Source organism: Megalops cyprinoides, chromosome 3, assembly GCF_013368585.1.
Source record: "Megalops cyprinoides isolate fMegCyp1 chromosome 3, fMegCyp1.pri, whole genome shotgun sequence".
Lineage (NCBI taxonomy): Eukaryota > Metazoa > Chordata > Actinopteri > Elopiformes > Megalopidae > Megalops > Megalops cyprinoides.
Genome location: NC_050585.1, coordinates 54,110,469 through 54,129,019, shown reverse-complemented (window position 1 = coordinate 54,129,019; position 18,551 = coordinate 54,110,469). Strand labels below are relative to the sequence as shown.

General features: G+C 50.6%; 2 protein-coding genes across 2 annotated transcripts in view; both read left to right on the top strand.

Annotated features, from left to right (window-relative positions):
• The first annotated feature begins 76 nt into the window (after positions 1-76).
• Positions 77-8,832, top strand: LOC118774586 (protein Shroom4-like). The gene is made up of 8 exons (XM_036523939.1): positions 77-1,712; positions 2,292-2,299; positions 2,385-2,765; positions 4,248-4,829; positions 5,174-5,761; positions 6,625-6,757; positions 7,114-7,383; positions 8,149-8,832. The coding sequence occupies exons 1-8, from the start codon at positions 111-113 to the stop codon at positions 8,434-8,436; spliced, it is 3,852 nt and encodes a 1,283-aa protein (XP_036379832.1). The 5' UTR covers positions 77-110; the 3' UTR covers positions 8,437-8,832.
• A 3,265-nt stretch (positions 8,833-12,097) lies between these two features.
• The window catches only part of LOC118774037 (H(+)/Cl(-) exchange transporter 5-like), an 11,713-nt gene continuing 5,259 nt past the window's right edge, over positions 12,098-18,551 (top strand). The window contains exons 1-8 of the mRNA XM_036523140.1: positions 12,098-12,186; positions 12,444-12,596; positions 14,716-14,873; positions 15,434-15,533; positions 15,777-15,964; positions 16,332-16,454; positions 16,950-17,156; positions 17,965-18,045. Of these exons, the coding sequence (XP_036379033.1) occupies positions 12,162-12,186; positions 12,444-12,596; positions 14,716-14,873; positions 15,434-15,533; positions 15,777-15,964; positions 16,332-16,454; positions 16,950-17,156; positions 17,965-18,045 (1,035 nt within the window). The 5' untranslated portion in view covers positions 12,098-12,161. The remainder of the gene's footprint in view (positions 12,187-12,443; positions 12,597-14,715; positions 14,874-15,433; positions 15,534-15,776; positions 15,965-16,331; positions 16,455-16,949; positions 17,157-17,964; positions 18,046-18,551) is intronic.

Below are 18,551 nucleotides of genomic sequence, written 5' to 3'. Positions count from 1 at the left end.
CAGACCCCAGCGCAGACCCCAGCACTGACCCCAGCGCAGACCCCAGCGCAGACCCCAGCACTGACCCCAGCGCAGACCCCAGCGCAGACGGCATTGACTCTGCAGGCAGCATGGAGAGCCCGTCCCATCAGAGCCAGGGCTCCTTTAGCAGCCTGTCCCCTGTCCCCTCCGGAGTCTTCCCCAGCAGGACAGACTCCCCCTGCAGCTGTGGCTCCGGCCTGTCGGCCTGCAGGCCACTCCCGCGGACGGAGGGGTTCAGCTCCACGGACGATCTCTGCAGCGTGGCCCCTGAGTCTGAGTCGAACCGCCTGTCCTGGCAGCACAGACACAGTGCCCCAGAGCAGCTCCTCTCCGCCCAGCTGCAGCTGCTGGCCGTGTCCCGTTCCCCGCCCCCCCAGGGAGCCACGACCCCCCCGCACCCCGCAGACGAGCCAGAGATGGCAGAGGGGGTGTGTGAGGGGGGCTGGAGCGAGAGGAGGAGCTCCACCCCCGGCCTGTTGGAGGAGTCGTGGAGGGAGCCAGCCCCCAGCCCCCCCCAGCACCTCCGCGGGCGCTCTGTCAGTGTGCCGGGGGCTGTGTGGGAGGGGCCTCTGTGCCCGGCCCCAGGGGGCGCAGACACCCTGCAGAACCCCCCCCAGGAAGAGGGGGTGGGAGATGGCAGCGAGCCCCCGAACCTCCAGCCCAAACCCGGGCCGTCACGCCGCCAGCGCCTGCTGAAGTCCCGCCGGCGAAACGAACGCTTCGCCACCAACCTGCGCAACGAGATCCAGCAGAAGAAGGCCCAGCTGCTGCGAGCCGCCAGCCCCCTGCTGCAGGAACAGGAGGCGGGAGAGCCGCTCCAGGGTGCCCCCGCTGGAGAGGAGGACTCACTGCAGTCTGCCTCCCAGCCAGGCCACGCCCATGGAAGCCGCACCTCCCCCTTCAGCACCCAAGCTCCGCCCACCAGGTTCCACGCCCACACTGCGCCTTCCCCACACCCCTCTGCACCCCCTGGCCAGACCCTCACAGTGGTGCCCCTCTGCAGCCGGGGGGAGCAGGCTGTGCTGACAGGAAAGCCCCACAGGTGGCGCTGGACACCTGAGCATAAGCTCCAGCCAGAGTTCGAACCCAAGGGCAGGAGTTACGGTGCAGGGACTGCGAGCTCGATGTCCCGCCCCGCCCCCAGGCATGAGAAGAGCGACCTGCCCCCCTTCGCCGCCCGCATGCGGTTCTTTGAGGAGACCAGCAGGAGTCTGTCAGTCTCAAACCTGCCAGGCCTGACCAGCCAATGCCAGAGGCTCAGTCACCCCCCGGTCGAGCTGGACCCGCCTGCGCAGACACCGAGGCCCAGCCAGAGGAGGTACTCCTACCAGGGCTGCGGCGAGCAGGACCCCCGGCTCTACTGCCCCCCGGAGGCCTGGAGGCCGACCGGCAGCTCGAACCCTGAGCACTGCGGCAGCAGGGGAGAACTCAGGGCTGGAGAGGGGGTACCGAATCCGTCTCTCCCTGCTGACGGCAAAGGCAGGATGGCCCTGCGTGACCTCTACAGCCCCTGCAACCCTCACAGGCATCGCTCCGCCTTCCACCCAGTTACACCCCCAGGCCAGCAGGGCGGCGCTCAACAGCAGCCAGGACACAGCCACGGCAGTGAGACTCACGCTGAGGTAAGCAAGACTGCAGATTCTGTACGTGCACACACTCACACACACACACACACACACACGCTGTGCATACACTCACACACACACACACACACACACACACACGCTGTGCATACACTCACACACACACACACACACACATGCTGTGCATACACTCACACACACACACACACACACACTCACACACGCTGTGCATACACTCACTCACTCACTCACACACACACTCACACACACATGCTGTGCATACACTCACTCACTCACACACACACACACACACGCTGTGCATACACTCACACACACACATGTATACACACACACACACACACACTGCGCATACACTCACTCTCACGCTGTGCATACACTCACTCAAACACACACACACACACGCACACACGCAGATAAATGCACGCACAGAAACATACACACATACACACACAAGGCATTCTCGTTCCTTGTTTAACTCTAAAGACCAGTGGTGCAGGCCTTTAATCAAACTCCTAAAACAAACTGTCAGGGTGAAAATCCTGTCATTACATCTGTCTGCAGGCTGTTTCTGTTTTGTGTGCAAACCGCACTCCTGCTGGAGCTGTTGGATTCTGATTGGCTTGTGCAGTCTGTAAGTGTTGTCAATGTGACACGCTGCATCTACAGATACCACCGTGCGCGTGTTATCGAGGAACGTTTATACATTCCTAACATGTTTCCATGGTGTGTGCTCACACTCCGCAGCATGTGGAGCTGAAGGCCTGCGGTGCACAGCTGTGTAACACTGCCTTTTAAACAGGTCCCAGCACCTGGGAGAGACGTGGAACACGGACACATTCACGTTTCGATTATTTGCTCTCAGCATTGCTCCAGCCGTGACGCCAGTCAGACTTTGGAATGTGAAAACACGTGGAACATTTTGCACGTTTTGGTGTTTGTCTTGGCTTTTTTTCAGATGTCCAACATTAGCTACCTTATTAACCTTTACTTAGCCATTCACACAGGCATACCCCTCAGTTCACCTGCTATTTTTGGAATAGCCCTCTGTGTTTCTGTCCTGAATAACTCTCTCCTGCAGGTGCATTATGGGAGGCAGATGGAAAAAACAGAATTTACCAGGAATTTCAGCCTGAGAGAAAGGTAAAGCACATCCTGTTTGGAGCCCTTCTACCTCCCAGAAAAAGTTTCCTTTCTTCTCCCACTCACTGCTATTACAGTTTTTTAAGAGTTTTGAAAAAGTGGCCATGGTATTGACCTAAGGGTGAAAACGGTTGTAAAAAACTGTAAAAAAAGAAAAAAGAATGACACCTCTTTAGAGTACATGTTGTAATACCAAACAAATCTGAAATGCTGCAATATGCCTCATGGCAGCTCTATGCTACAATTTCTGAGGTATACTATAGTACAACAAAACATCTGCAGATCCTTTTCATTTCTAGTACGGTAAGTGAAACAACAACACATGATACTACCACTAGAAGTCTGCTGTAGTCCTAATGCTGATCCATGGTGTCCTCTGTATTTTGGGTCAAATTTTTATGATTTTCACTGTGAAAAGAGTGCTGTCACTACGGTTGAGTATGCGCTCTGACTACCATATCACCGAGCTTGGCTCTTTGGTGTCAAAGTTGCATGGTTGGTACCCCGTAGACCCGGGTTCGAGGCCAGGTGGGGTGACTGCTCTCGCCCTTTGCTACATTCAGATTTACTGCAACATTCTCCCTTGCCTTGAACCTTTAGAAAAAAATCTTTAGCATATCTTATCCACCCCTACAACCCCCCACGCCCCATAAGTATTTGAAGCCAAGCAGCTATCATGACACCAAGACCAAATTTTTGATCTGTTGTTTTGCCTGTCACAATACTGTAGATACCATGGTACCATGTACCATTTACCACTACTGGTAAATTTACTGTAGTTGCATTCTTGGGTCACTTTCTCTCACTGCTAGGCTATGACTTACATATATATGGCAGTAATAGTGGAAAAATCCCTTCAGCAACAACTACAATTATATTTTGCCTATATACATGCGAATTTCAATGCAAATATGACCACTTACAAAAGTGGTAACAAGGATGCAAACAAAAAAACTGAATAAACTTTCTGCTAAAATCAGAATAATCTGTCTTATTTCAAGCATATAGTTTCATTTGTCTGTCAAAATGCAGCATATTTCCATCTACAGTGATCTAAATTTCTTTAGGTTTTGAACTGAAAGTTAACTGTTTTGAACAGAGTATCTTAATGTCTGCAAAATTTGCTATGGTTGTACAGAATTTTGCTGGTGGTGAACATTGACTGAGAGAGGTATTCATGAATTTTGGAAGAAGTGATTGAATGCATTTTGTATCAAAGCAATGCAAAAGTATACACAGTTTAGTTCACGCAGTCTACTGATATGGTGGATGTGTTAAGTGTTTTGTAAAAGCGGACATGGTATTGAGACACGTGTGAAAATGATTGTAAAAAACTGTAATCTCTGCACAAAGTCATGTAGGGCTGTTTTTGGAGAAAGAGTTCCAAACCAACTAGTAATTTTATTATTATTATTTAATAAGCTGATCTCCTTTAACAGTGCATGCAGGGGAAGGAAGTTTCTCAGTTTCTCCTGCTTTCAGAGACCAGCTGTGCTGCAGTGGAGACTTCCTGCCAGCAGAGGGTGCTGTACCTCCAGACCACGAGAGCCAGCTGGGTGACTCTGTGGTATGTGAGAGGCTCTCTGAGCGCTGTGTAGAGGAGGAAGCAGCACATTGGCCAGGGCAGAGGCCCTCTCTGTCCGAAAGTGGCGTCCCTACGGGTCTGCAGCGTCTGCGCAGATCTGCTGCACAGTTCCAGGCGGCTGTGAGCAGCACTCAGGAGAGCAGTAACACAGCCAGGAAAAAGAGGCCGCCCCCACCCCGCCCCCCTCCTCCAAAGTGGGAGCAGTTCCACCGCAGGAGGGCGTCGTACAACAGCCTGCTGTCCTCCACACCCTCCCCTACCCCAGAGACGCCCAACCGGGCGAGTCCCTCACACCCGCCTGACCACCTGCAGGTGACCCGGCAGCGCTCCTACAGCCTGCCCCTGCGGGAGGGCGTCCCGCCAAGCCCCGCCCTCTCGCACAGAGTGTTCCGCCCGGTGACGCCCCCCGGAGAGCGAGAGATGTCCCTGCAGCACGCGGGGCTGTCTCACGCACATGCATCACCTGAACCCTGCACCAGGTGAGGGGGCCGGCGGCAGCCTGGCGTACCTGCAGCAGCCCGTCAGCTCATCTGAGCCTCTCGCACCTGAGCCTGTTACAAACAGGAGCTTTACTGCTGTCTGTAGTTGCCACGGTGACATTGCACTGGTCATGTGATCGTGTGTCTACAGTTGCATTGAAGTGTTGAAAGTCAGTCACCAGCAGCAGTAGCCATTAGTCTGATTCCATAAGCTGCACTTTCTGTGATTTCTGTGTAACTTCCTCTTATTCAGCTGGTATAGTGTTTTACCCCCTGCAAGGGGAGTAAAATATGGAATCTAACCTGTGGAATCTAACCTGTGGGCTCTGCATGATCTTCCACAGGCTTGCTGTCTCTCGGACAGCGCCGGACGAGGGAAGGCCACACATTTTGAAGCCACGGGCAGAGTGGCAGAGGGGTCCGGTGTGTGACGGGCAGGGCAGTTTGGGGGTGCCTGGGATAGCAAACGGCTCCGCCCGAGAGAGACCCTCACCTCAGTCATACTTCACCATAACCTGTGAGCAGCAGGAAGAGGAGGAGCTACAGGACCAGGTGTCCAATAAGGGCCCAGAGCAGTGGTCTGCAGCAAGGGAGGAGGAAGACAGGCCGTTTGAGACGGATATAGACCTATATCAAGACAGAAAGACGGACAGTTCCCCCAGGGTGGAGACTCAGTGCTCCGCCAGGATGGGGAAGGTCTTGGAGACAGATTTAGACTCCTTCCCAGAGGCACAGGCCCCGCCCCCTGCTGTGTGGATGGCTCATCACTGCCCCCTGCTGGATGTTGACCTGGAGGGCGATGCTGGGTGTAATACCAGGGCTGACCTCATGGAGGAGCTGTTTCCCCACCGTGCTGAGGAGGAGGAGGATGGCAGGGAGACCTGGAGGGGCAGACAAAGCCTCCTGGAGCTCAGCAGGGACACCCTGCAAAGGTGAGGCCCTGTCAAGAGCCAGGGAACAGGCGAATCAGGTGGAACAGGTGACACAGGTGGAACAGATGGATCAAAAAGGAATCAAACTATGAAACCAATCACTGAAGCCAACATGTCAGACATAATAGTAGTAACCAAATCAGCATATTTTTCTTTAAGGGGCTTGTAGATAAAGCCTCATGGCCGAATTTGACTGAGTTAAAAGGGAAAAGTTGTCATCTTTTCTTCTGGTAAAAACATGGTGGATCAAAAGCAGCTGTCATTTCCCATTCCTCACAGCTGAAGGCTAAAGGTACAGATGTGACTAAGCGCCCCCTGGTGGACAATCCCCTCACCTGCAGCATGACATTTTCACGCTGGAGTTAGCTCTGCTCCAGCACTAATTATGCAAATGTGTCCATCTCCTGGAGCTCTGTTTGTTCTCTGTAAAGCGTACTAATGTTCATACATCTGTGAAGCAGAAACAACACATGTGTTAAAGCAGCTCCATAAATAGTTTAGTTAATTATATGAGTAATGCTTATGTAATGGACAGAAGAAAATAACTGCTGTAGATCTGGCTACAAGGGAATGACATCACCTTCAGTCTGACAGTTACGAACAAATTCTGATAGCGCTACATATTCAATTCAATTCAATTTTATTTTAAAATTCAAATCATTAAATTCAATTTTTTTACAACACAAATTGTCACAAAGCAGCTTTACCTTGTTCCCAGGCCTGAGACCCCCTGAGACATGTAACCGTAAAGAAATCCATGTGCTCTTTGTCATAAGTAGAGTAAATAGCACATTGGCCTTTCCACTGGAGCTCCATAGGCCTTCGCTAATCCTGGTCTCTCCTTTCTCCTCCCCCCTCTGCAGGGACTCCAGATGGGGCTTCAGTGCTACTCAAGGCCCAGGCTTCACCTGCTCGAAGGCCCTGCTGCCCAGCTGTGTGAGAGACCTCCCAGGGAGACACGGGGAAGATGAAGATGATGAGCTCTCTTACAAGAAGGTAACATCACACCTGCTGCAGGTAACTCAGCAGACTCTTCTCAGGGACATTCTATTATTATTGAGGAATCTGTGGATTGTTGTGATTATGATAAATGTTTTGTAAAGTGGTAACTACTGTATATCACTGTCCATGAAAAGTAATCAAAAATAATCTGAGTGGAGACTGGTGACACGCATAGTCTGGGGTGTACACCTGCAGTGTTTGACTGATTCGCAGCGATTGGTCCCACAGCAACATCTGATTTCACTGATGCGCTGTGATTGGTCCAGCTGAAGCAGCTGACCTGATGCTGTGATTGGTTCCTCCTGCAGCAGCTGACCTGAATGACACTCTGTGATTGGTTCCTCCTGCAGCAGCTGATGGAGAGTCTGCGCAGGAAGCTGGCGGTGCTTCGGGAGGCGCAGAGGGGCCTGCAGGAGGATATCCGGGCGAACGCCCGTCTGGGCGAGGAGGTGGAGGCCCTGGTGCTGGCCATCTGCAAGCCCAGCGAGGTGGACAAGTTCCGCATGTTCATCGGGGACCTGGACAAGGTGGTGAGTCTGCTGCTGTCGCTGTCTGGGAGGCTGCTCCGCGTGGAGAACGCCCTGGATAGCCTGGATGGAGATGGAGCGCACCACCAACGGGTGAGCAGCAGAGCACCGACTCACCCTGTCCTCCTCAGGGGTTTCCTTCCAGCTCAGAAATTCAGGAGTTACTTTCCAACTCAGAGATTCAGGAGTTACCTTCCAGCTCAGAGATTCAGGGGTGAAATTCCAGCTCAGAGATTCAGGGGTTACCATTCAGCTCAGAGATTCAGGGTTTAACCTTCTAACTCAGAGATTCAGGGGTTACCTTCCAGCTCAGAGATTAAGGGGTGAAATTCCAGCTCAGAGATTCAGGGGTTACCTTCCAGCTCAAAGATTCAGGGTTTAACCTTCTAACTCAGAGATTCAGGGGTTACCTTCCAGCTCAGAGATTCAGGGGTTACCTTCCAGTTCAGAGATTCAGGGGTTACCATTCAGCTCGGAGATTCAGGGGTTACCTTCCAATTCAGAGATTCAGGGTTTAACCTTCTAACTCAGAGAATCAGTGTTTAACCTTCTAACTCAGGGATTCAAGGGTTAAATTCCAGTAGCTGCTTTTAGTCTAAATGGAAGGCAGATGTATTCTCTGGACAGGATGTGGTCTTGTTCAGTGTATAATATAAATGTGTATCTTCAAATTCCACTGCTGTCTCTGCCTTCCTGTTTTCCTCGTCTTCTTCACTCTACTGCTCATCCTCCTCTATTCCATCCCATACCTCTGCCTCTCCTCCTTTGGCTCCCTCCTCCTCTTCTTTATCTTCCTCTTCCTCCTTTGTTGGGAAGGATGTGACCTCAGTCGTGTTCTGTCTCTCCGTGCTGCTACAGCTCCCCCTGCTGGAGAAGAAGCAGCAGCTGCTGGGCCAGCTGAAGGAGGCGCAGTCTCTGAAGGAGCATGTGGATGGGCGGCAGCAGGCCGTGAGCAGGGTGCTGAGCCGCTGCCTGACCCCAGATCAGCTGCGCGACTACAACCACTACGTGAAGATGAAGGCGGCCCTGCTGGTGGAACAGCGCCAGCTAGAGGACAAGATCCGCCTGGGCGAGGAGCAGCTGCGTGCCCTGCGGGAGAGCCTGGGGCTGGGCAATGGCGTGCTCGCGGGGATAGGCTACTACTGACGCCACGGCAACCACGACTGAACAACTAATGACGCCACGGCAACCAGGACTGGATTACTGACACCACGGCAACCATGAATGGACTACTGAAGCCATGGCAACCAGGACTGGATTACTGACACCACAGCAACCGTGACTAGACTACTGACGCCACGGCAACCATGACTGGACTACTGACGCCACAGCAACCATGACTGGACTACTGACACCACGGCAACCAGGACTGGACTAATTTCACGATTGAACCCGTGGAAACTATGACTGGCTACAGTGACTACAGACAGCAGGGTGATACTTACATTACCCGCTACCAAAGTGCAAAGCTCCCCTCCATCCTGTTGATTTTGGCTCCTTAATAAAGTCCCTTTTGTGGGTGTGAGTATGGGTGTGTGTGAGTGTGGGTGTGAGTGTGGATGTGAGTGTGAGTGTGGGTGTGGGTGTGGGTTTGGGTGTGGGTGTGAGTGTGGGTGTTAGTGGGGATGTGAGTGTGGGTGTGAGTGTGGATGTGAGTGTGAGTGTGGGTGTGGGTGTGAGTGTGAGTGTGGGTGTTAGTGGGGATGTGAGTGTGGGTGCGGGTGTGGGTATGGGTGTGAGTGTGGGTGTGAGTGTGGGTGTGACTGTGGGTGTGAGTGTGAGTGGGGGTGAGTGTGAGTGTAGGTGTGGGTGTGAGTGTGAGTGGGGGTGAGTGTGAGTGTAGGTGTGGGTGTGAGTGTGAGTGTGGATGTGAGTGTGAGTGAGGATGTGAGTGTGGGTGTGAGGGTGTGGATGTGAGTGTGAGTATGGGTGTGAGTGTGAGTGTGGGTGTGAGTGTGAGTGGGGGTGAGTGTGAGTGTAGGTGTGGGTGTGAGTGTGAGTGTGGATGTGAGTGTGAGTGAGGATGTGAGGGTGTGGATGTGAGTGTGAGTATGGGTGTGGGTTTGGGTGTGAGTGTGAGTGTGAGTGTGGATGTGAGTGTGAGTGTAGGTGTGGGTGTGAGTGTGGGGGTGAGGGTGTGGGTATGGGTGTGAGTGTGGGTGTGGGTGAGGATGTGGGTGTGGGTGTGAGTATGGGTGTGGATGTGGGAGTGAGGGTGTGGGTGTGTGTGGGGAGGTGGACTTTTGAATGCAATGTTTGATTGCAGATGTCGTTGGTGAGGTAATCTCTAAATTACACATTACAGCTGTTACAACTGTTGCTTTGATAATAATTATTAAGCCTCCCAGCATGGCTGTGTATTTATTTATTTATTGGTTGGCAGGCCCAGTGTATCTGCAGGCTGATATTCATGGTAAGCCTGGGAGAAGCTCCTACAGCACAGTGTACAGTGCACGGTGTGTTCAGATCCAATCAGCTGTCCTCTGCTCACTGTTGGAGGAACTCCTTTCTTACTTACAATCACAGCAATTACTCCTTTATTCTTAAATCAAAGCAGACATGCATAAATATTGTTGATTTGAAGAGATATTGTTTGAACCGATGAATATAAAATAATATTGTAATATAAGAAGTATAAACTGTAAATATATGTATATGTATAATCAGTATATGCATAAACAGTGAGATGTCCTGCCATGAGCTGGGACATGTCACGTCCAGTCCAAGCCTCCTTTCTGTCAGTGTGGCACAGGACAGGCCAGCGCAGAAAGCAGGGACGGAGCAGTGATGTCATTCCAGAGGAGGCTGGCCCGAGGTGGCCTACCAGCCTGCCCACTCTTCCCTTCCTGCCTTTTCAGAAGCACCTCCACTAGGATGTACTTCTCTCTAATGCTTTAGTTTACACGAGAAGCAGGATCTAGGGGAAAAATGAGGTGAAATGAAGCCTCTAAATGTCAGTCCCACTTTTTAAAGCTGCTTGTCTGTTCACATTCTGTCTCCCAAAATAAACACAATGACTTTTTTAATCCTAGCTCTGGTTTCATCGAGCACTCTGTGTGAATGTTTTTGCAAACCCTGCCTGTATAAAATGGCTAGACTTAAAAGGAAAACTATATTCTGCCTTTAGAATCTGCACCGTAAAAATGCTGTAAAATTGAGGCACTTTTACACACTCCTGTGTCCACTGTCTCTGTTGTTATTGGGTTTCCTTAATGATAATGTATTTTACTCTCCCTGGCCTGACAGTCTGTATATTTTATTGCAATGATGCTCTTATTACATACATTTCTGATATGTGAATAGTGTAAATAAATGCAGAAGTGTTTTACATTATGGCTTGTGATTCTTGTGAAGCGACCACAGTGTCCAACCTCAAATGCAACATAATGCCTTCTAAAAAGAGGAAACCGTTTATATGTGGATCGTAATCTGGGCACCACCAGATGACGCACGGTGACGGTTGTGAGCACCTAAGGGCGTATGGGCAAGCCCTGTGCCTGCCTGACCGTGGAGAATCCCCGGCGGTCGCTCGGCCGCGTTTCTCCCTGAGCTCTGGGTGTCTGACCGAACCGCAGTAATGATCTATACCTGAAGGGTTCTACCGGCCCGTCAGATGTAATTCCCGTTTGACAGAAATGTGTCAGGTACGTTGGTGATACAAGTGAAGGTGTGTATTCAGCAAATTGTGATTAATATCTCCTCCTTAATGAAACGAGGCGGCTGTCAATTAAGATTAATCAATGAAATTAATAAATGAAATTGCTACCTGCGTTACATTTGCGCAGAGGACGTGTATCTCCAGAGAATTTAGCCCACGTAACAGATCACTCAGATACTATTTGACCGACATCGAAATGGGAACTGGGATCTGCCGTTTGTCGTACGTGAAACAATATTATGAAGTGGAACGAAATATAAATGACGATCGCAGTTCGCCAGCTAATTTACCATATATCGAAAATATTCCTCCTGCGAAATATCACAATTTGTGGAAATAGACTTGTAACTTAACCCTCCTTGGGTTACATGAACTAGCTAGCGAGCTAAATCAGCATGTGATGGATTTAGAAGTCATGTCAAAACATTGCTACTAGCGTGCAATTCCACAAGCTGCACAGGTGTGCTTATGTTTACCGGGTTGTAAACTAGCTTGCTCGTTAGATGGCTAGATATTGGACTACAGATGCCAATAGGTATTGCTCTATTGCCTAATGTGAGAGTTTGCCGGCTGGCTAGCTCAACCTACACGCATCTCCATTTGGTGATGTAGATATCTTAATTACTTGTTAGCATCTATAGTCTAAATTACGACCTCGCTAAATATGATCACAATAACTAGGCTCGTCAAAATGGCGATCTGGCTAATTTATGTAAGCAATGTAACCAGTTTTAGTTTCTGTCATATTTGAAAGAAACAGCTAGTTTGCATCCTTAACCGGTTGTAACTAATGGCTAACCATGCCTGCGGGTTGAGCAGGTTTCCTGAACACGTAAACCCTGTAATTTAGCTACTGAATACAACTATTTTCAGCTATAAGTATCCTAACAATATTGCGTTGTAACTTTCAAGTTTGTTGCGTTAGCTGCACTTGTGAAGCCAGTTCGTGATTTTTGGTGCTTAGACAGCTGGACTAACTGTTGGTAGGCTACTACGGGCTAGTATACTTGTCAGGATGGCTAACAAACCTGTTGATTCAAGTTAAGGAGATTAACTAGCTGTCTTGAATGTCACGCTTGAATGTCAAGCGCAAAACGCCTGCCAGTTTTGACGGGTCAAGAAAAGATTAGCGGCTATTTTGGCCATGAAGTTATTTGCATTTCTGAAAGGCAACACCCAAGAAAATATATACCGGCAAGTGCGCAGCGACCGCATGAGCTATCTGTCGGGTTGGATAGGTACAGTTTAAACGTTTTTGTTTAATAATTAATAATGTTATCTTCGCACCTTTCAGTTATTTCGTAAGCAGCCAATAAACTGTATTGCAGGAGAATGTGGCTGTTAGTTAACGTTGGCATAATGTACGGTTTCCTGCGCTAATTCGCCGGTCTTGTAAGAGTAGGTTTATGTTTTATGTGTAGCCTAGTGTGTTTTTAGCCACTGTGAAAGCCTCGTACCGTACTTTACAGCGACGGCAGACATTTTGTATCTTCAGGGCTGAGGATGGAGGACGCCGCGTCCAGCAGCGACGGTTTCAGCAGCCTGCAGAGCAGCGCAAACGGTGCGGACGCGGCAGAGACCCCCGGCGCTGCGCCGGACCTCTCCAGCCCCGACAGTGCGCCGCCCCAGGACCGCGACCGGGGCGCAGGTACCCGCCGGAGCAAGCTGTCTGTCGCAGGAAGCTGTCTGAAGCTGGTGTCTGCCTTTAGCGGCTTGACACTGGAAGTGTCAGAGGTGGTTTGAATAGAAGTGGTTAATGAAGGGGCATCTGAATCCAACCTGCGTGGCTTTGCCTTTAGCCAGTTTTAACTAATAGTTAAATGTCCAATGATTAAGAATAGCCTCTTCTTCAACAGTAAAGTTCGGCTAACTGGTTAACGCGGTTTCCCTGTCAGTGTATTGGTAAGCTATCAAGCCACAACCCATGGAAGATACATTTCCATTTTATATGAATTTATGTGTTCTGCTGATTTAAGGTTGTTTTTTTCACAAGCTTTTGTAGCCTGATGTGATTTTGAGATTGTTGAGTAGATGCTTATAGGCCTAAACTATCTTTTGTATAAGTGTGCATCCACTGATTTCTGCTCTTCCTTCAGATTGTCACTAATTTACACTAATTTGCATACCTACTGTGACCTCATCAAGTACTGTCACCTCATCACATACTGTGTACTCATCATCTGCTGTGACATCGTCGGTTACAGTGGAATCAACTAGTGCAATCTTATTACTGTTGTGCTCTAATTTAGTTTACATTTTGTCACTGAGCAGATACCTTTTAAGTGGCACTCCCTCTCCTGAAACCAGACTGTCTCATTATAGTAGAGCTGGAACCAGATTGACTCATTATACCCCTTTCCCACTGCAGAGCTGGAACCAGGCTGGCTCATTATACCCCCTTCCCACTGTAAAGCTGGAACTACGCTGGCTCATTATACCCCTTTCCCACTGTAGAGCTGGAACCGGACCATGATCATGTCTCTTTGTGTACTGCCCAATAAACCCCGCTGTCTTCACACAGACACACATGTCAGCTGAACCTTCCCACTGTCTCATAAATCTTATCTTGAAACACTAGTGCACCTTGAAGATTAGTTGCACCAATCCATCAAAGTAAGACATTAGTGTAGTGCTCACCTCATGCAGGCCTCTCCTATGACACAGCCTGTCTCCTGTCAGTATGATCTGTGTGCATGCCCCTTCACATTGAATCACACAGAGGTTCTGCTCTTCTCAGACCAGACCGGTTACATTAGACAGACCCAGGCACACACCCTTGGCCATTGTGAAGTTCTTTTTCAAGGTGGTCTTTTTGTATTTTCTTTTAAAGTTATTTTTGTTATGGCTAGCTCATTATCTGGAACAGTGTTGTACTGTGAGTATGGAACCAGATGGTTGTAGGATCTAATCCCTCCCAGAGTGAGACAGTGTGCAGTAGCGGAGGGTGTGTGTGTGGAGAATGGAACTGCTGTGTACTGTTACTGCAGGGGTGATGAATTCCTGTCTGGCTGGGCTCAGAAGATAACGCTTTATGGCTGCTGTAAATGCTTGCTTTATAACCTCTGTAGTTATAATATATAGTTATAGCTAATGGGGACAGAGGTCATATTAAGAAAAGACCTTAGTTTTACTGTAAACGCTGCAGAACAGACACACAGACCGCCGCCCACATTGAGGGTGCGTTTGGATGCTCTCATGTCTTATTGCTCTTCTGGAGCGGAGATTTCAGGCAGCGATCCGATCATCTCTGTGTTTGCAAAATGTTGTTACAGCAGAAATGTTTCACGCAACAGTGCCGTATAAACACAGCTATTACAGACGCCTCCTTTCGGAAAGAAAGGTTTCATGGATGTGCAGCCTGGCTGAGGAATTTGCCTTCATTGTCTTTAACTCGCTACCGCAGGCAGCTGTGTCCTGGCAGAGTCAAAGCCTCTGTGCTGTCCTGCTGTCCTGTTCTCTCAGTGTTCAGAGTCTTACTCTGAGTGTTGAATGTGTTGGGAGTCGTACTCTGAGTGTTGGGGCTCCAACTTAAGGTGTAGTTTGTTGGAGGGTTGCTTTCTGGCAACTGGGCAAATCAGATTATTTAAAGAATCATATCACCCATTCTTTAGCGGTATTGTGTAGTCCTTAAAGCACCATGTGTGTAGAAAACACTGTGGCTTCATAAGCTTTATGATTTTCATAAGCATTTATGATTTTGTTTTTGCGCCCTCTATCCCTTTTCCTCCTCTTCCATTCTCTCTCCCTCCTCCACCCCCGTCTCCCAGGTTACAATAACTATGGCGAGGGCTTGGAGAGGCATAATGGTGTTCCGAAGCTGTTGGACCTGCTGGACGAGCCGGTCCCAGGGGTGGGCACCTACGAGGACTTCAACACCATTGATTGGGTGAGGGAGAAGTCCAAGGACCGGGACCGGCACAGAGAGGTGAGTCACAACCCCGCCTTAGCCCCTCGCTAATAGGGCCCCGTTTAACTACATTTCCCACAGGGCCTTGCAACCCAGTGTGTCTAGGCTACTGTTAGTGCTGTTGTTAGCAGTTTGCCTACCAGAGACCTGTCTCCATGGTGGCTTACATAGTTTTACCATTTATGCAAGTAGGTCTTTACTGAAACAGTTCAGCAATTCAAGTATTTTTCTGAAGGTTACCACAGCAGTGCCCAACCACATACAGGACTCCATACCTATACTGAGCAGTGCTTTTTGATGTTTGCTGAACCACAGATACAGTCCCTGATGACAGGATAAACCTACCTTTCACTGTGAAGCCTGCATTACAGTAGCCGACAATAAACTAATTATGTGCTGTATGTGTGGTGTGAGTCTGACGTTTTCAGTGTTTGAGCAGGAGTGTCTTGCAGGTGAAACCGCAGTGAAAGGGGGTACATCAGTGGGTCTGCCGGCTGCGCTGAGGGGGTTTCTGTGTGAAGGTCTGGCTCAGGAGGTGTTTGGGTCGCTGCATCTCACGGAGTTGCGTCTCTTTGCAGATCACCAGTAAAAGCAGGGAGTCGTTGTGGGCACTGCTCAAGAGTGTGACCGACGCCTTCTCCGGCTGGCTGCTCATGCTGCTCATCGGACTGATGTCAGGTCAGCAAAACAGGGCTCAGGGGCTGGGGTGGCTGAAGGCAGAACTGATTCCAGGTCAGTGGGGATGGGATGCAGTGCTTGGTGTGGTTGAAAGCAGGCTGATATCAGATCAGTTGTGACTCAGGGGCTGAAGGCAGTTGACTTTGCACTGCTGGAGGTGGGGGTGGGAAGGTTGGTCAGCAGGTGGTTTGGGTGTCAGGGCGTGGCCCGCTCACGCTGCTCACGGCATGGCCCGTCCCGCAGGCGCCCTGGCGGGTGGGATCGACATCTCGGCCCACTGGGCGACGGACCTGAAGGAGGGGCTGTGCCTGAACGGGTTCTGGTTTAACCACGAGCACTGCTGCTGGAGCTCCAACGAGACCACCTTCCAGGCCCGTGACCGCTGCCCGCAGTGGAAGAGCTGGGCCGAGCTCATCATCGGGACCGGAGAGGTAGGTGTCCGGGGCGGGGCGTCTCCGAGCACCATGGGGTGCCCGTGGGACAAACCGCACAAACTGTATGTGCTAGCTGCCTGCCTCCCCCAGTCTGCCCTTTCCTTAGCCTCCTGACGACTCTCATCTCTTTGCTAAGAGGCAGAAGGCTCTTCCTTCAATAAACAAAGACCAAGAAGTGGGTCTAAATCAGGAATAAACACAGCTCCAAGCACACAACATACTGGGTGTGACGGAATGATGAGCATCAGTACTGCCTGTCTGTGTTACCGGTCTTTTCGGTAAACTGCATTGCTCTGTGTGTATGTGCTGAGGGTGTGCTGTTATCCAGGGTCACAGCCCCTGTAATTCCCTCTTCATCCTGCAGGGGGCCTTTGCGTACATCGTGAGCTACTTAATGTACGTGTGTTGGGCTCTGCTCTTCTCCTTCCTGGCCGTGTCGCTGGTCAGGGCCTTCGCTCCCTACGCCTGTGGCTCGGGCATCCCTGAGGTAAAAACACACACAGGTGGAGCACACACACCTCACTGTAAATTTAGCATAGGGCTAGAACACACACCTCGCTGTAAATTTAGCATAGGGCTAGAACACACACCTCACTGTAAATTTAGCATAGGGCTAGAACACACACCTCACTGTAAATTTAGTGTAGGGCTAGAACACACACCTCACTGTAAATTTAGCATAGGGCTAGAACACACACCTCACTGTAAATTTAGTGTAGGGCTAGAAAACACACACCTCGCTGTAAAGTTAGCATAGGGCTAAAACGCACACCCCGCTGTAAATTCAGTGTAGGGCTAGAACACACACATCTCTGTAAATTCACTGTAGGGCTAGAACACACACCTTGCTGTAATTTCACTGTAGGGCTAGAACACACTGTACCGTTGGATCTGCACTGGGGCCTGTGGTCTGTGCGGTGCAGCAGAAGGGTTAGCCGTGTGAAGGGTTAATGCCAACGCGTGTGCCTCCACTGCCTCACAGATCAAAAGCATTCTGAGCGGCTTCATCATCCGCGGGTACCTGGGGAAGTGGACCCTGCTGATTAAGACGGTCACGCTGGTGCTGGCGGTGGCGTCCGGCCTCAGCCTGGGGAAGGAGGGGCCGCTGGTGCACGTGGCCTGCTGCTGCGGCAACATCTTCTGCCACCTGTTCAGCAAGTACCGCAGGAACGAGGCCAAGCGCAGGGAGGTGAGCGGGGCGGGGGCAGGGGTGGGCGGGGTCAGAGGGAGTGGGGGTGGGGAGAGGGAGAGAGAGGGCGGGGTCCGGGGGAGTGTGGGTGGGGTCAGAGAGAGTGGGAGTGGGGAGAGGGAGAGAGAGGGCGGGGTCCGGGGGAGTGTGGGCAGGGTCAGGTGGAGTGGGGGTGGGGTCAGGGAAGAGTGTGGGCGGGGTCAGGGGGAGAGTGGGGCAGGGTCCAGGAGAGAGAGGGGTCAGGGGAGGTGGGTGGAGTCAGGGAGAGTGGGACGGGGTCAGGGGGAGTGTGGGGTGGGGTCAGGGAAGCATATGGGTGGGATTTTGTAGCCCCAGTTTAAAGACCCAAATATTAAGTACTTATTGCTTATTAAATTATTGTTATGTTCTTATATTGTGTATTTAGTAGAAAAACAAAAGCCCTGTTTAATGTTGTGAGGAGTAATGGTCAAACCTCCACAGGGTGGCACTGTGCACATAGTGTCATAGATTTATCTTACTCCTCCTGGGGGCTTATATGGTGCAGCTTTATGTCTGTCAGTGTGCTGTGTCTGTGTGTGTGTGTGTGTGTGTGTGTGTGAGTGTGTGTGTGAAAGAGAGGGTGTGTGAGTGTGTGCGTGTGTGTGTGTGTGTGTGTGTGTGAGGGAGTGTGTGTGTTACAGTGTGTGAGGGAGTGTGTGTGTTACAGTGTGTGAGTGAGTGTGTGTGTTACAGTGTGTGAGTGAGTGTGTGTGAGTGTGTGGGAGGGTTTTTTGTACGGGACTGTAGGGACAGCTGTGATGACCTCATTCCTCATTTCCTGTCCCAGGTTCTCTCGGCCGCTGCAGCGGTGGGCGTGTCCGTAGCGTTCGGTGCTCCTATCGGGGGTGTGCTGTTCAGCCTGGAGGAGGTAAGGAGGTCACACACACACACACACACACGCATGCGCACACACACACACTCTCACATACACACACACACATACACACACACACACACACACACGCATGCGCAGACACACACACTCTCACACACACACACACACACACACACACGCATGCGCGCACACACACACACACACACACACACCCTCTCTCTTTCACACACACACTCTCTCTCACACACACACACACACACACACACACACACACACACACACACACACACACACACACACACACACACTCCCTGTCTCTCTCCCTCTCTGTCAGTTCACCCACAGGGAGATGATATATGCTACACACAGTTTTGGCAGGCACCTCCTCCATCTTTGACTGAAAGGATAAGTGCTAATAAACCGCATTTGCCTCACTGAACGAATATATGTTTATTCCAGAATATCTAAATCTTTCTGAATAAATAAATCATTTTCCAGATGTGCAGATGAAATCCCTTCCCTGGGACTGCAAAGCACAC